This window comes from Sinocyclocheilus grahami, unplaced genomic scaffold (genome assembly GCF_001515645.1).
Source record: "Sinocyclocheilus grahami isolate Dianchi unplaced genomic scaffold, SAMN03320097.WGS_v1.1 scaffold364.1, whole genome shotgun sequence".
Classification (NCBI taxonomy): domain Eukaryota; kingdom Metazoa; phylum Chordata; class Actinopteri; order Cypriniformes; family Cyprinidae; genus Sinocyclocheilus; species Sinocyclocheilus grahami.
Genome location: NW_015505543.1, coordinates 1,048,274 through 1,060,897, shown reverse-complemented (window position 1 = coordinate 1,060,897; position 12,624 = coordinate 1,048,274). Strand labels below are relative to the sequence as shown.

The 12,624-nt window shown below is 38.9% G+C and overlaps 1 protein-coding gene across 1 annotated transcript; it reads left to right on the top strand.

Annotated features, from left to right (window-relative positions):
* The first annotated feature begins 5,094 nt into the window (after window positions 1-5,094).
* On the top strand, window positions 5,095-8,624 carry LOC107549169 (protein snail homolog Sna-like). The gene is made up of 3 exons (XM_016230159.1): window positions 5,095-5,331; window positions 6,557-7,102; window positions 8,180-8,624. The coding sequence occupies exons 1-3, from the start codon at window positions 5,256-5,258 to the stop codon at window positions 8,359-8,361; spliced, it is 804 nt and encodes a 267-aa protein (XP_016085645.1). The 5' UTR covers window positions 5,095-5,255; the 3' UTR covers window positions 8,362-8,624.
* Window positions 8,625-12,624: the final 4,000 nt, after the last annotated feature.

Genomic DNA, 12,624 nt, shown 5'->3' with positions numbered 1-12,624 from the left:
ATAATATATATATATATATATATATATATGTACACACAGTATACTAAACAAGAACTTTTATTTTGGATGCGATTAATCGTTTGACAGCACTACTTTATTTATTGCTGCTTGTTTTGATCATGGTCACTTTGGGCAAATTGCCTATTTCATTCACTCAGAATTTAAATAATCTGTCTGTATTCAAAAGGAAGCGTCTGAAGTGTTTTAAAATTACATTTGAGTTAACCAGCAATTAATTAACTCTGCTAAAGGCCAAATAGCCTTTGAGTAAATTACCCTGTTTTTAAAGTCTCAATTCATTTATTTGATAGGTTGTGATTTGCATAACAATTAAATACAATGCAATGGTACAAAGGAGACAAATGCCCAAACGGTAAGGATTATAGTTCTCCTGTAGATGGCAGTGTCAGAAAGAGGCAGAGAGACTCATGGACATTTATGATGTCCAATCAAGAAGTCAAGGGTTGGCTGGTTAGCATGCCTGTATTAGCCTCTTCAGTATCATCATTTTCTCTGTCCTTTGATGGACATTCAAAAGTAGTCACATATTATATATATATTCGCAAACACCATATTAATTACAAACATTTTCATTTTTCTGTGCACTTATATTTTTCCCCGTCTGCTGTTTTTGACATCACAGCTTGGGATGGTCACTATAGTGAGGGTTGTTTGGGGACTGTGTGTGTTCTTGTTGTGCTATTACTCGTTGTCATGTGACCCATTACCTTATTACTACTGCATTGATTTGTCATCTTTAATTAGCTCGGGTGTTTGGCTCGAAATATTCTGTCCCATAAGCAAAGCCTTTCAAATTATGCACGTCCCGTACGAGCCAGGAAAGTGTCTCTGAGATGAATGGGAATGCTAACGGACAGACCTCTTTGTGTAAAACACCCTTAAGGTGTGAACCTGTGCCTTTCACCTCACACACAAAGATAGATATCTGAGGTGTTGACATCAAACCCCAAAAATGTTAATAACAGCCTACAGCACACTATTTGAACATCATACTTGAAGGAAATGCAGATGGACATTTTGATGTTCCCAAACTGAAAAGTAAATATAGATTTAAGTTCTGAGAAGAAAGCATCCAACACAGCGCCAGTGATACTTGACTTAAAAACAAAAAAGGTTCAGAACTGTGTCATGTCTATGTACAAATCGTTAAATGAGACAAAATTCTACTTACTAATTCTCAATGCCATTCCAAAGACCTTTTATGAGTGTTGTTCACATTTTCATAAGCCGTCTAAAAGGCACCATCTAAAAAAAGATAACGTACTAATTAAATGTTTACCCTTTCTTTGGTCTGAAACACTCTTTGGAAATTTAGTTTCGTAATTACTCTTATCAAGGCAGTGTGTTTTCTTCAACATCTGTGGTTATTTTCACACATGGTGAGCGTCACTCAGCATCCAGCCTCAGCCAGTCATCTGAGGACGCCGGTTTGTTTGCTTTAGAGTCGCTCGTGTTTTGATTGAGGTCGAGTCCAGAGGAACAGCAGAGTCTTAACAGATAGGTCATCAAGGTAGACAAAGGTTGTTAAGTGAAATTCACCATATGTTTCAGCTTAAATTCCAGAGGGGGTCTTATACAGTACCTTATCTTGCTCATGCTGTGTCAGGCGGGGGATCTGAAGACCAGCAGCTCCTCTTTAACACCCCACACACCCTTCCCCCATCACAGCCTGTATAAATACAGTAAAAGTACTGGTTGAAATGAACAATTAATAAAAAAAATAATGATAGATTCAGGAAGACATGGCATTTTATTCTGAAATACTGTAAAGATGCTTTTTGGAAGTTAAAAAGAATGAATTGCCTTATAATTTACATGCCATTCAAAAGTTTGGGTAGATTTTTTTGTTTTAAGAAATTAATATTTTTATTCAGCAAGGATGCATTAAATTGATCAAAAGTGACAGTAAAGACTTTAATAACATTACAAAAGATTTATATAAAAAAACATGTTAGATGCGTTTGAACCCTCTACTCATCAAACCTTAAATATTAAACGGTTTTAAACATTGCTAATAATCAGAAATGTCTCTTGAGCAGCAAATCAGCATATTAGAATGATTTCTGAAGATCATGTGACACTGAAGACTGGAGGAATGATGCTGAAAATACAGCTTTGATCACAGGAATAAATTACATTTGAAAATAAATTGCAATATTTCACAACGTTACAGTTGTTGCTGTATTTCTGATCAAATAAATGCAGCCTTCGTGAGCATTCCTTTAAAAATATTTTCAAAATATCACCAACAATTTGAACTGTAGTCTATGTACTGTAATGTTGTAAATTATTATAATTAGTCAAATATTAAAATAGTATTCATATTTATAGTTTTTTAAAAATTATGTGTTCTGTTTTTGTTATTTGTGCAATAACTGGGCAAAATAAGAAATATATTATTCTTTTTATTTCTTCTTTTAAGAAGTATATTATTCTTTTAAAGCCTTTTTATTTCTAAAATCATTTATATAATATATAGAAATGTTTGTCTATTTACTAATAGTTCAGCATTTACCTTGTTTATTTTACAAGAATCACAGCTATGCAAGACATATTTCTCTACTCAGTGTCTCGTAATGCATAGCAGCAATCATACGTTTCAAACACACACACACACACACACACACTCTCTCTCTCTCTCTCTCTCACACACACACACACACACACACACACACACACTCACTCACACACACACTCACACACTCACACACACACACACACACACTCACACACACACACACACTCACACACACTCACACTCACACTCACACACACACACACACACAAAGCTAGAGCGCTGCTGAGTGTAAATGCTCGTTTCATGACTGTGCTGAGTGAGTGTCCGTCTCTCCTGAGAAACACAAGGCAAACATCTGTTCTCAGCTCGGGACATTTCTGTGCTTTATGCGCTCCCTGCATCCAGGTCAAAAGATCACGGCACTCTGCTCACAAAACACAACCTGTGGCTGTTTTCTAATGTGTACTGACAGGCAGAAAACGCAGCAAATTATGTGAACGCCAGTTCAACACTAAAAGTTTTTGTATGTGTGAGATGTTTTGGACAAAATAAAGAGTTAATGCTTGTACTGCAGACAGAAAACAGACAGTGTTTCACATTCATAATACGTATGCATTAGTGTCCTGCAATGCAAGAGCAAATAACAATCAAATAACAGCAATACTATAGATAAAAAAAGCTAAAAGCTTGTCAAAACAAACTTTAACATTGTATTATATATTCTAATTAACGGGACAATACAAATGCACTTTATAGTTAAATATTGTTACAATAGTTTTTTTTGTTGTTGCATTTTTACTGTTGTCTATCTATCTATCTATCTATCTATGATAAATATAATACATAGTAAATATATAAAAATGCTAGATAGCCTACTGTTAGTGTCTTTATCATAAAACAGTGTTAGATTCAATGAGACCGATTTTCAATACGACAGTACAGCATTTATCTGGTGTGTTCACAACAAGAGAAGAACGCCTCCTCTGCACGCTCTGTTGTTTGTTGCGGTGTTTATGAAGGGAATGGCAGTGCTGTGGGAATGTGTGAGGGGTTTCAGGGCAGAGCTGCTGGTTTGACCCGCGTCTGCGGAACAATCCGATCCGAGCACAGGTGCAGCTCAGAGAGAATGGCTGCTCTTAACACCCGCAGATAATCTGAGACACGATGAGAAGTGCGTTCGCATAGTTACCGATGGACAGGTTAGCACCTCGTTTCCCAGTGATATGTGATGAGAGCGGTGAATGAGAGGATCAGAGGAGGGTTCAGGACAGACACTTTTGTTCAGAGAAGTGGGTTCATTTTTAGTCACACACACCCGCTGAGCTCCTCTCATGTCCCGCAGTGTCCATCAGTCTAATGTGTGTCCTCTGATCCCGGAGATGAAGGATAAACGGCAGCTTGTGCTCCTCATTGTTAAATGACTTGCAATTGTGCTTAGTGTCAAATTTAAGCCTGTGGATTCCGCCCTTTGTAGGGGTGACCGGGGCTAGTTGTCACACGCTGAAATTGTGTAAGGCTGTGGTCTAGTCACACAAATGCAGTTTTAAATATTGGTTTTAAACTGTACACTCTAAAAAATGCTGGGTTAAATACAACCCAGTGCTGGGTAAAATAGGGACAAACCCAGCAATTGGGTTGTTTTGACCCAGCGGTTGGGTTACTACCCAGAAGGTTGGGGTAAACATTTAACCCATCCGCTGGGTCAAAACAGTCCAATTGCTGGGTTTGTCCCTATTTTACCCAGCACTGGGTCGTATTTAACCCAGCATCTTTTTAGAGTGTAGCCTATAATAAAGGTACATTGCAAATTATTTGACCGAGTAGGCTAGTAAATAGCCTAAAACAAAGATTGGACTGCGTCTAACAAGAAAATAGCCAAACATTGTATGATTGTTTAATGCAGAGTATTAGGCTACTCACTGTTTCTTTGTAATGGTTTCTGAGATTTACTAGCAATATTTGGGGGAAAGTTGTTTCTACACCATTTTTTTTCAGTGTAGATTTTAAGGTTAAACTGTGTTCAGAGGACTGTTGTTCATAAATGGCAAGACTGGGAAAGTTTTCACGTGTTTTACGTATATCAAATACGATATATACTTTTATGTATTTTTGCACTATGCTTTTCTTTATATTTAGGCTATTTCAGTTTATTTCTGTGTCTTTAAACTGATATGCAACCACAGTAATTTACAAAGTAATACAATTCAGCTGTCCAAGGAACAGTTTTACAAATGCATTTATAATAATCAAACAACAATACTTCCACAACCACCAACCTTTCATTAACGCTGCCGAGCAACGCATCTCATTAACGCGTCTCATTACAGTAGGTCATTCAATCAGATCTCCTTATCAAATCTAGAATCTGAACCTTTTTTGTTTTAGTTTAGCAGCCTGAATATAACTGGTGTAAGGAGGATGTAAGCTGGATGCTGTGGTGTGGCACCTGCAGGAGGCGGGGTCAGTCAGTGGGTGTTCCAGGGGGCGTGGACAGAGCGCAAGCCCCGCCCCCTCATCCAGCCCAGCCTCATATGAAGAGACCCGTCGGGGCTGAATGGCAGTAGTTCATGTGCGGCTGTCAGAAACCTTTCCATCCGCCCCGAGCGCAAAGATTGCTAGGCATCTGAAGCAGACTGTGATTGTGGAGGCTTCTCCAGAGACTCAATCTAGAGTTCATCTAAAACCTTTGCTGGAGTTTGGGGAGGATCTTTACAAAATGCCACGTTCATTTCTTGTTAAGAAATATTTCTCCAACAAGAAGCCAAACTACAGTGAACTGGAGAGTCAAACTGGTGAGTGTGCCAAGAGGTATTTGTTTATGTTTGTTATTGTATACAATATCAGCAGGCCTTTGTCAAATTAAACAGTTTATGATTAATCAACACTTAGTGAGCCAAAATTATAGCCACATAAAGTTGTCATAACTTCCTGCACCACAAATGTTGACAACCTTTTCCATACTTTTTATTGTTATTTTTTTTAAAGCATTTTCATATTTCCAGAGCGTATTACTTTTACCCCCGGTTTCGCAGACAAGGCTTAAGCCTAGTCTTAGACTAAAGTGTAAATCTGAGCTGTTTCAACTGAAAGAAACTTGCACTGATCTTAAAATATATCAGTGCATTTGTTTTGTCTCAAGATGCACACTGGTAATGTTTTTTTTTTCTAAGGCACGTTTATAAAAATGACTTAAGTGTCCTAATTGAACTGTGGCTTAATCCTGGTTTACGCTAAGCCCTGTCTGTGAAACCGGGCCTATGTTATTTAGTTTTTATCATATTAGGCTACTCTAAAATAGATTAGTGATTTTTTTGGGGGGGGGGGTAACTTTTTCACTATGCCATCTACACAAACTGCAGTATGTAATTTAACCAACTGCTAAAATGCTTCAGCTGTAGTATTTCACAGTAATTTAATTTGATTAAGATATCTCAAAAAGTGAGTCATAGCTCCCTATTTGGAGTATGAAGTAGATATTTGGTAGTTATTAACCAAATGTGACCCTGGACGTCATATGGGTCAGCTTTGGGAAATTGAGATTTATACATCATCTGAAAGCTGAATAAATAAGCTTTCCATTGATGTGTGGTTTGTTAGGACAGGACAATATTTGGCTGAGATGCAACTATTTGAAAATCTGGAATCTGAGGGTGCAAAAAAAAAATCTAAATATTGAGAAAATCACCTTTAAAGTTGTCCAAATGAAGTCTTTAGAATTGCATATTACTAATCAAAAATTACGTTTTGATATATTTACGGTAGGACATTTACAAAATGTCTTCATGGAACATGATCCTTACTTAATATCCTAATGATTTTTGGCATAAAAGAAAAATTTATAATTTTGACCCCCATACAATGTATTGTTGGCTATTGCTACAAATACACCTGTGCTACTTATGACTGCTTTTGTGCTCCAGGGACACAAATAAAGTGTGTTACCTCAAACGTGAAAGTATTACCTCAAACAATCTGAAACATATCATGTAGTCCAGCAACCATCTTTTCTCTCCCCAGACCAACGCTATGCTGTCTTCCCACAATGCTTCCCTCTGGATGACTTCCCCACCAGAGAAGGCGATTCGGTGGTGCCTAACTATCCCTCCATGCTCGTGTGGACCGCCAGTGCCTTACCCCTTTCCTTCACAGCGGAGTCACCCAGCATCCCCTCTCCTCCTGGGCCTCTGGACCTGAGCTCTCAGTCCAGCTCCAGCAGCAGCGGAGAGGAGGACGACTGCCGTACATCTGATCCCCCCAGCCCAGACCCCACCGACCACTTCCAGTGCGCCCACTGCGGCAAGACCTGCAGCAGCCCAGCCGCGCTTTCTCGCCATCAGCTCACGCACTGCACCGCCAGCCCGCAGACGGTCATTACCGCTGCAGGAGCAGCCAGCACAAGCACCAGAGCTGCCTTCCACTGCAAGCACTGTCCCAAAGAGTACAACAGTCTGGGTGCGCTCAAGATGCACATCCGCTCGCACACGCTCCCCTGTGTGTGCACCACGTGTGGAAAGGCCTTCTCCAGACCCTGGTTACTGCGAGGACACATCCGTACGCATACCGGTGAGTGAGCTGATGCATTGAGGCTGTTAGTGGTGCATGCAAAGTCAACCCTTATAGGGATAGTTCATCTTCAGTTAAATGGTCGCCATTGACTTGCATAGTGTTTTTTTCCATACTATGGAAGTCAATGGGGACCAGCAACTGACCAGCAAACTTTGAAGTATTAAAGTTAGGTATGTATCTCATCCTGCACTGTTTGTGGCATGGACATAAATGATAAATCTTGTACTATCTCATCACCAAGCCCCAAATTATGCAGTTTATCAAGAAGAGGTGTGCTAGTACTTTTCCAAGCCAACGGATTTAGCATTTCCGTTTGGCAGACAATAAAACTGGTGATAAAATCCCAAAAAGTATATATATGGAGATTAATTGATTATTAATTTGTTCCCTTGTTTAAGTTCAATTCTAGGCACAATTAAAACAAGGGTATGGATTAGTACAACTTGGGCGCAATCGAACTAAAACGAGGGAACAAATTAGTATAACATGGACACAATTTAACCAAAACCAAGAAATGAATTAATAAATCAAAAAGCACAAGTTCTTATCTTTTTTTTCTTTTTCTTTCACGTCATGTGGGGCTCTGTACTTGAGTTAAAATGGTACATTTGTTATATTCAGTCTTTCATAGTCTTTTAAATTAGCTGAACTTGGTAACTTCTGCACGATACTAAAAGGATGAATGTGGTGAAATTACCTTTAAAGCTGACAAGGTCTATAATATCTGTAGAAATAACATTCCCATTCTTGTCAATGGCAGTTGCTTGGCTGGTACATCTATCAGCAGGGGCTAACCAAGTAAAGGACTGCATAAAGGACTCCCAAAAAGACTCCCTAAACATTTCTAGAGACAAGGATTTTATAGAAACCTAGGGAATGGACTCTTTTAAGCAAATACCTAGCTAAACCCTACCTAAAAAAACAACAACCTATCAGAGTGGCATGAGGTTTGAAGGTTCACCTTTTCTTGCAGAATCTTGTTGTCTATATTGCCTGAATTGCATTTAGAGTTAAACTGTAGAGGTTATATATATGTGTGTGTACTAAAAACAAAATGATCTCTTTTTTTTTAAGGTGAACGTCCCTTCTCATGCCCCCACTGTAACCGTGCGTTTGCGGACCGCTCGAACCTGCGCGCTCACCTGCAGACCCACTCCGAAGTGAAGAAGTACCAGTGTGCAACGTGCTCTCGTACCTTCAGCCGCATGTCCCTCCTGCACAAACACACCCTCTCTGGCTGCTGTCCGTCTGCCTAGAGGACAAGACAGCTGCTTGCCATCTCTCGGCATTGAGCTGGGACGGGTTTAAGCCATAAGTGAATGTTTGGACTCATAGAGAATGTACTGATGCCGTTTTTGAAGCACAAAGTGCCTTATCTTTGCTTCCACAAGCCAAAGGAGAGATGCTATTTTTCTTCCAGTGTTAGTCTTACACACGTTCACACACACCGTGTCTACAGTAATGGCCTGTTAAATGTAGACTGCAGATTTTTGTCGTGGGAAGGGGGCCCACAGACTGGCTCTCGTGGATTCCCAGGATGCATCTCGGTGCCGGCTGGTCCGGGACTGTGAGGGGGCAGCTGCTATAAAGCGTGAGTGGTGAGAGGTCATCTCTCACCAAGATCTTCACAGACGTGCAGGGATGTATTGGGACAGCTGTTGCAGCGCAGGCCTGTCGACAAATGCATTGGCTGTGTCTCTAGACTGATGGCTGAAAAGCACACCAAAGACCTGTTTTAATAAGAAGTTCAATTAGACTCTGGAATTTATCTCTGTAATCCGACCTTCGAGGTATTACATAATTTGGCATCTCCTGAATGTTGTTATATTCTTAAAGACTGAATAAGGTGTCAACAACATAAAAAGAAGATCATTAGGTTTTAGATGTTGTTTATGTTCGAAGTTTACTCCATCTGAACTGAATTGGAATTTGCAGGTTCGAGAAAGGTCTTCCATGAAGCCTGTTTCATCTGGTCATGTTCGGACATATTTTTTCCAAAGCCACAATGATATATGAAGCTGCCTGTCTACATATTGTTTATATGTTGGACGTATAACACAAACCAAATGCTATGCAATCTTTTGTTTTGTTTTGGTGTATTTCCACTTGCTGTTTTTTTCCAATAAACTAATTTATGTTCTTTGTTTAACAGAAAAGTGTCTTTTTTTATGAAGGTGGGATGTGTTAAAGGAATAGCTCACTCATAAATTAATATTATGTATGCATTTACTAACATCATGTCATTACAAACTAGTGTAACTTTATATATTTTATGATAAACAAAATGAGATGTTTAGCAGAATGTTCTCACTGACCTTTTACATTTAATGTAAATAACTAGAAAACATACTCTAGTAGTATAAGCATTTTGTACACATATCAGAAGTGCATTGAAAGTTTTATGAGACAAACAGGCTAATATTTGGTAAAATCGTTCCTTCTTATCATTCATGCTTGAGCACATTCAAATAGACTACATCACTCCACGTTTAACATAAAATATGGTTGATTCTTACCCATTGTGTTGCAAATTACTCCCTTAAACATTCTGAAATAAATGCAAGCTAGCGGAATTTTGAAAGATTGTTGAAAAAAAGAAATGTGAATTATTCCTTGAATGCATGAATTTACATCCAAGGGTCTCTGAATAGATACGGTGCAATAAATATGAAGCGTCCATGTCTAGACGCAGTCAGATATTTTGAGTGATGGTCAGAACACCTGCACACATTTTTTCTGCTTAGCCTAACGCTAACCCAGTTTAGCTGACACATGGCCAACAAATGTTCGCGTCTGAGATACTGCAGGTGGAAAAAGTCCAAAAGGGAGGCAGAAGACTTAGAGGAGCACCAGAGAAAAGGACCAGTCCGCACCATTAAGACCAGTGGATCCAGCTCTTAGCTCCAGAACCTCAATCTGTCAAACAGATAGATATGCCTCCCCGAGGGGAAATTTAATAAATGTGGGAAATGCCAACAATCTGTGCTTCCAATGTGGCCAGAGTTTTGAGGTTTTAGGTTTTGTAGACCTCCGCAGCTCACCCTTTCTCTAGGAAGCTGAATCCACAAAGCCCTTGCGACCCGCGCTGACGCCAACCAGTCTTGCTAGAGTAACGATGCACTTCCTCTGCTGATTTGGAGGCTCAAAGCTGTGGGATTTTGGTGGGGGAAGCTAGCTGTAGGGGGAGGGCACGCTTAAAAAAATGCTGACGTTATCGTTAGCCAGCTAGATGGCCCTGGTGCTGCTAACTCGAAATCTGATCGGTTAAAGCAACGGTTTCATTGCCATTGATTTAAGCTAACAGACGCATGCACTGTGGTTTCTGAAGGCCTTAAGGCAGATTTCTTTGACCCTGGCAACACGATTGCTGAAATATGATTGGATAAAAGCTCTAATATAAACATACACTGCTGGAAGCAGTGCAACCAAGAGAAAAGCTATGAACTGAAGAGAATAGACTGTTGGAAATGATTTAATACACATTCATGGGAAAATATATTAAAACTAAATCAGTGATTCTGATAGTGTTTAGGCCAGCAGAGAAGGCTTTGCTGGCCCTGACGGCCCACCACTGGTACTTTGATTTTAGTTAATGTTGTACTAATTTGTTTTCTTGTCAGTGCTGTGGATAGTCACTGATTACATGTAATCTGGATTACGTAATAAAATTATAAAACAAAAATGTATTATTCGTAATTGTATTATATTATATTTTAAAATGCTCAGAACCAGATTACAGTTACTTTTTATGATGACATATTATTTACACAAGGGCAGTAAATGAGTAATAATTAATTGATTCTCCCCATTTTTCCCTCTTAAAGTTTCCTTTCCAGAAATCCTACTGTCAAAGCTACCATTTAGCTTTGACTATATTCAGTGAGTGAGTGAAGTGACATGTGGCCAAGTATTGTGACCCATACTTGGAATTAGTGCTCTGCATTTAACCCATCCAAAGTGCACACACACACCGTGAACACACACCCGGAGCGGTGGGCAGCCATTTTTGCTGCAGTGCCCGGGGAGCAGTTGGGGGTTCGGTGCCTTCCTCAAGGGCACCTCAGTCATGGTCTTGAAGGTGGGAGAGAGCGCTGTACATTCACTCCCCCCACCTACAATCCCTGCCGGTACGAGACTCGAACCCGCAACCTTTGTGTTAAGAGTCCAACTTTCTAACCATTAGGCCACAACTTAACTGTCATGTAAACGTCATGTAAATAATTCTGCGATCCATGCTTCTGAATTTGGAGGAAAAAAAGCACTTCTCAAGCAACTAGAGCGGCTTTTTATCAACTTAAAAACCCACTGCAGTTCTTCCTAAAAAAGCCCTGTTCGGGAAACCCTGGTGTAATGTGTTTAATGCACTTCATGATGTTGATATCAAATAATGGAATATATTTTCTCTTTGCATTTTTTAAAATATCAATATTTAATAATAAGTGTTAGATGAAAAAATAATCCAAAAGTAATCTAAAAAGTAGATTACAGTTTTCATCATGTAATCTGTATTCAGTAACAGTTAACACAGTAAATCGTATTTTTAGCTAAATTGTGGCCACAATATCAATTTTTTTCCCCCACATGTCATGTTTAGGGCTCCGCACTTGAGTTTAAAAAGTGAAGTTTCTTATATTCCGTCAAAGTATATAGAAATATATATAAAAATCGTAAAAATTACAAAAGCACATACAATTACTAAAACATTAACTAAAATTCAAATGAAAAACAATAAAACAATAAACAATAAAGCAAATTCAAAATAAATTCTGCAATAGTATATAAATAATACTAACACTACTGTAAAATATGCAACAGATCTGATATGTATAGTAAAAATGACACAAAAACATAACAAAACTAATAAAAATTAAAGGGGTCATATGATGTATTTGGTGTAATGAAATGTGTTTATGCGGTTTAAGGTTAAAAAAAACATTATTTTCCACATACTGTACATTATTGTTTCTCCTCTATGCCCCGCCTTTCTGAAACACGTTGATTTTTACAAAGCTCATCGGTCTGAAAAGCGAGTTGTGCTCTGATTGGCCAGCTATCCAGTGCGTTGTGATTGGCCGAATACCTTAAGCGTGTTACGCCCCTTACCATATTAATTATAAACGAGGCATTTGTTGCATCCAGTGGGGACATAATTACGGATTATAATGATTTATACTGTTGCATCGCACCGCGTAAACATAAAACCATGTCTGCATTTGTGATCGGAGAAATGACAAACAACAAGCGCTACTCTACACTGCTCAAAACTCTCACTTGAATCATCAGTTGCAAATCCTTTAAATGAAAACGTACTTACAGTCTGTGAGTCTGAACAGCTGACATTGTAGTCTACTCTCCCAGGATCAGGAAACAGTCCTCCATAAAATGTGTTGCACACATCTGAATATTTGGGTTGAACTGTTCTGGAACAGTGTTGTAAATACAACTTAACCACTGATTTCTAGTCATGTCCTCTTTTGGAAGACCAAACAAAGTAGTTTCTCTTTCACAACGAAACACAC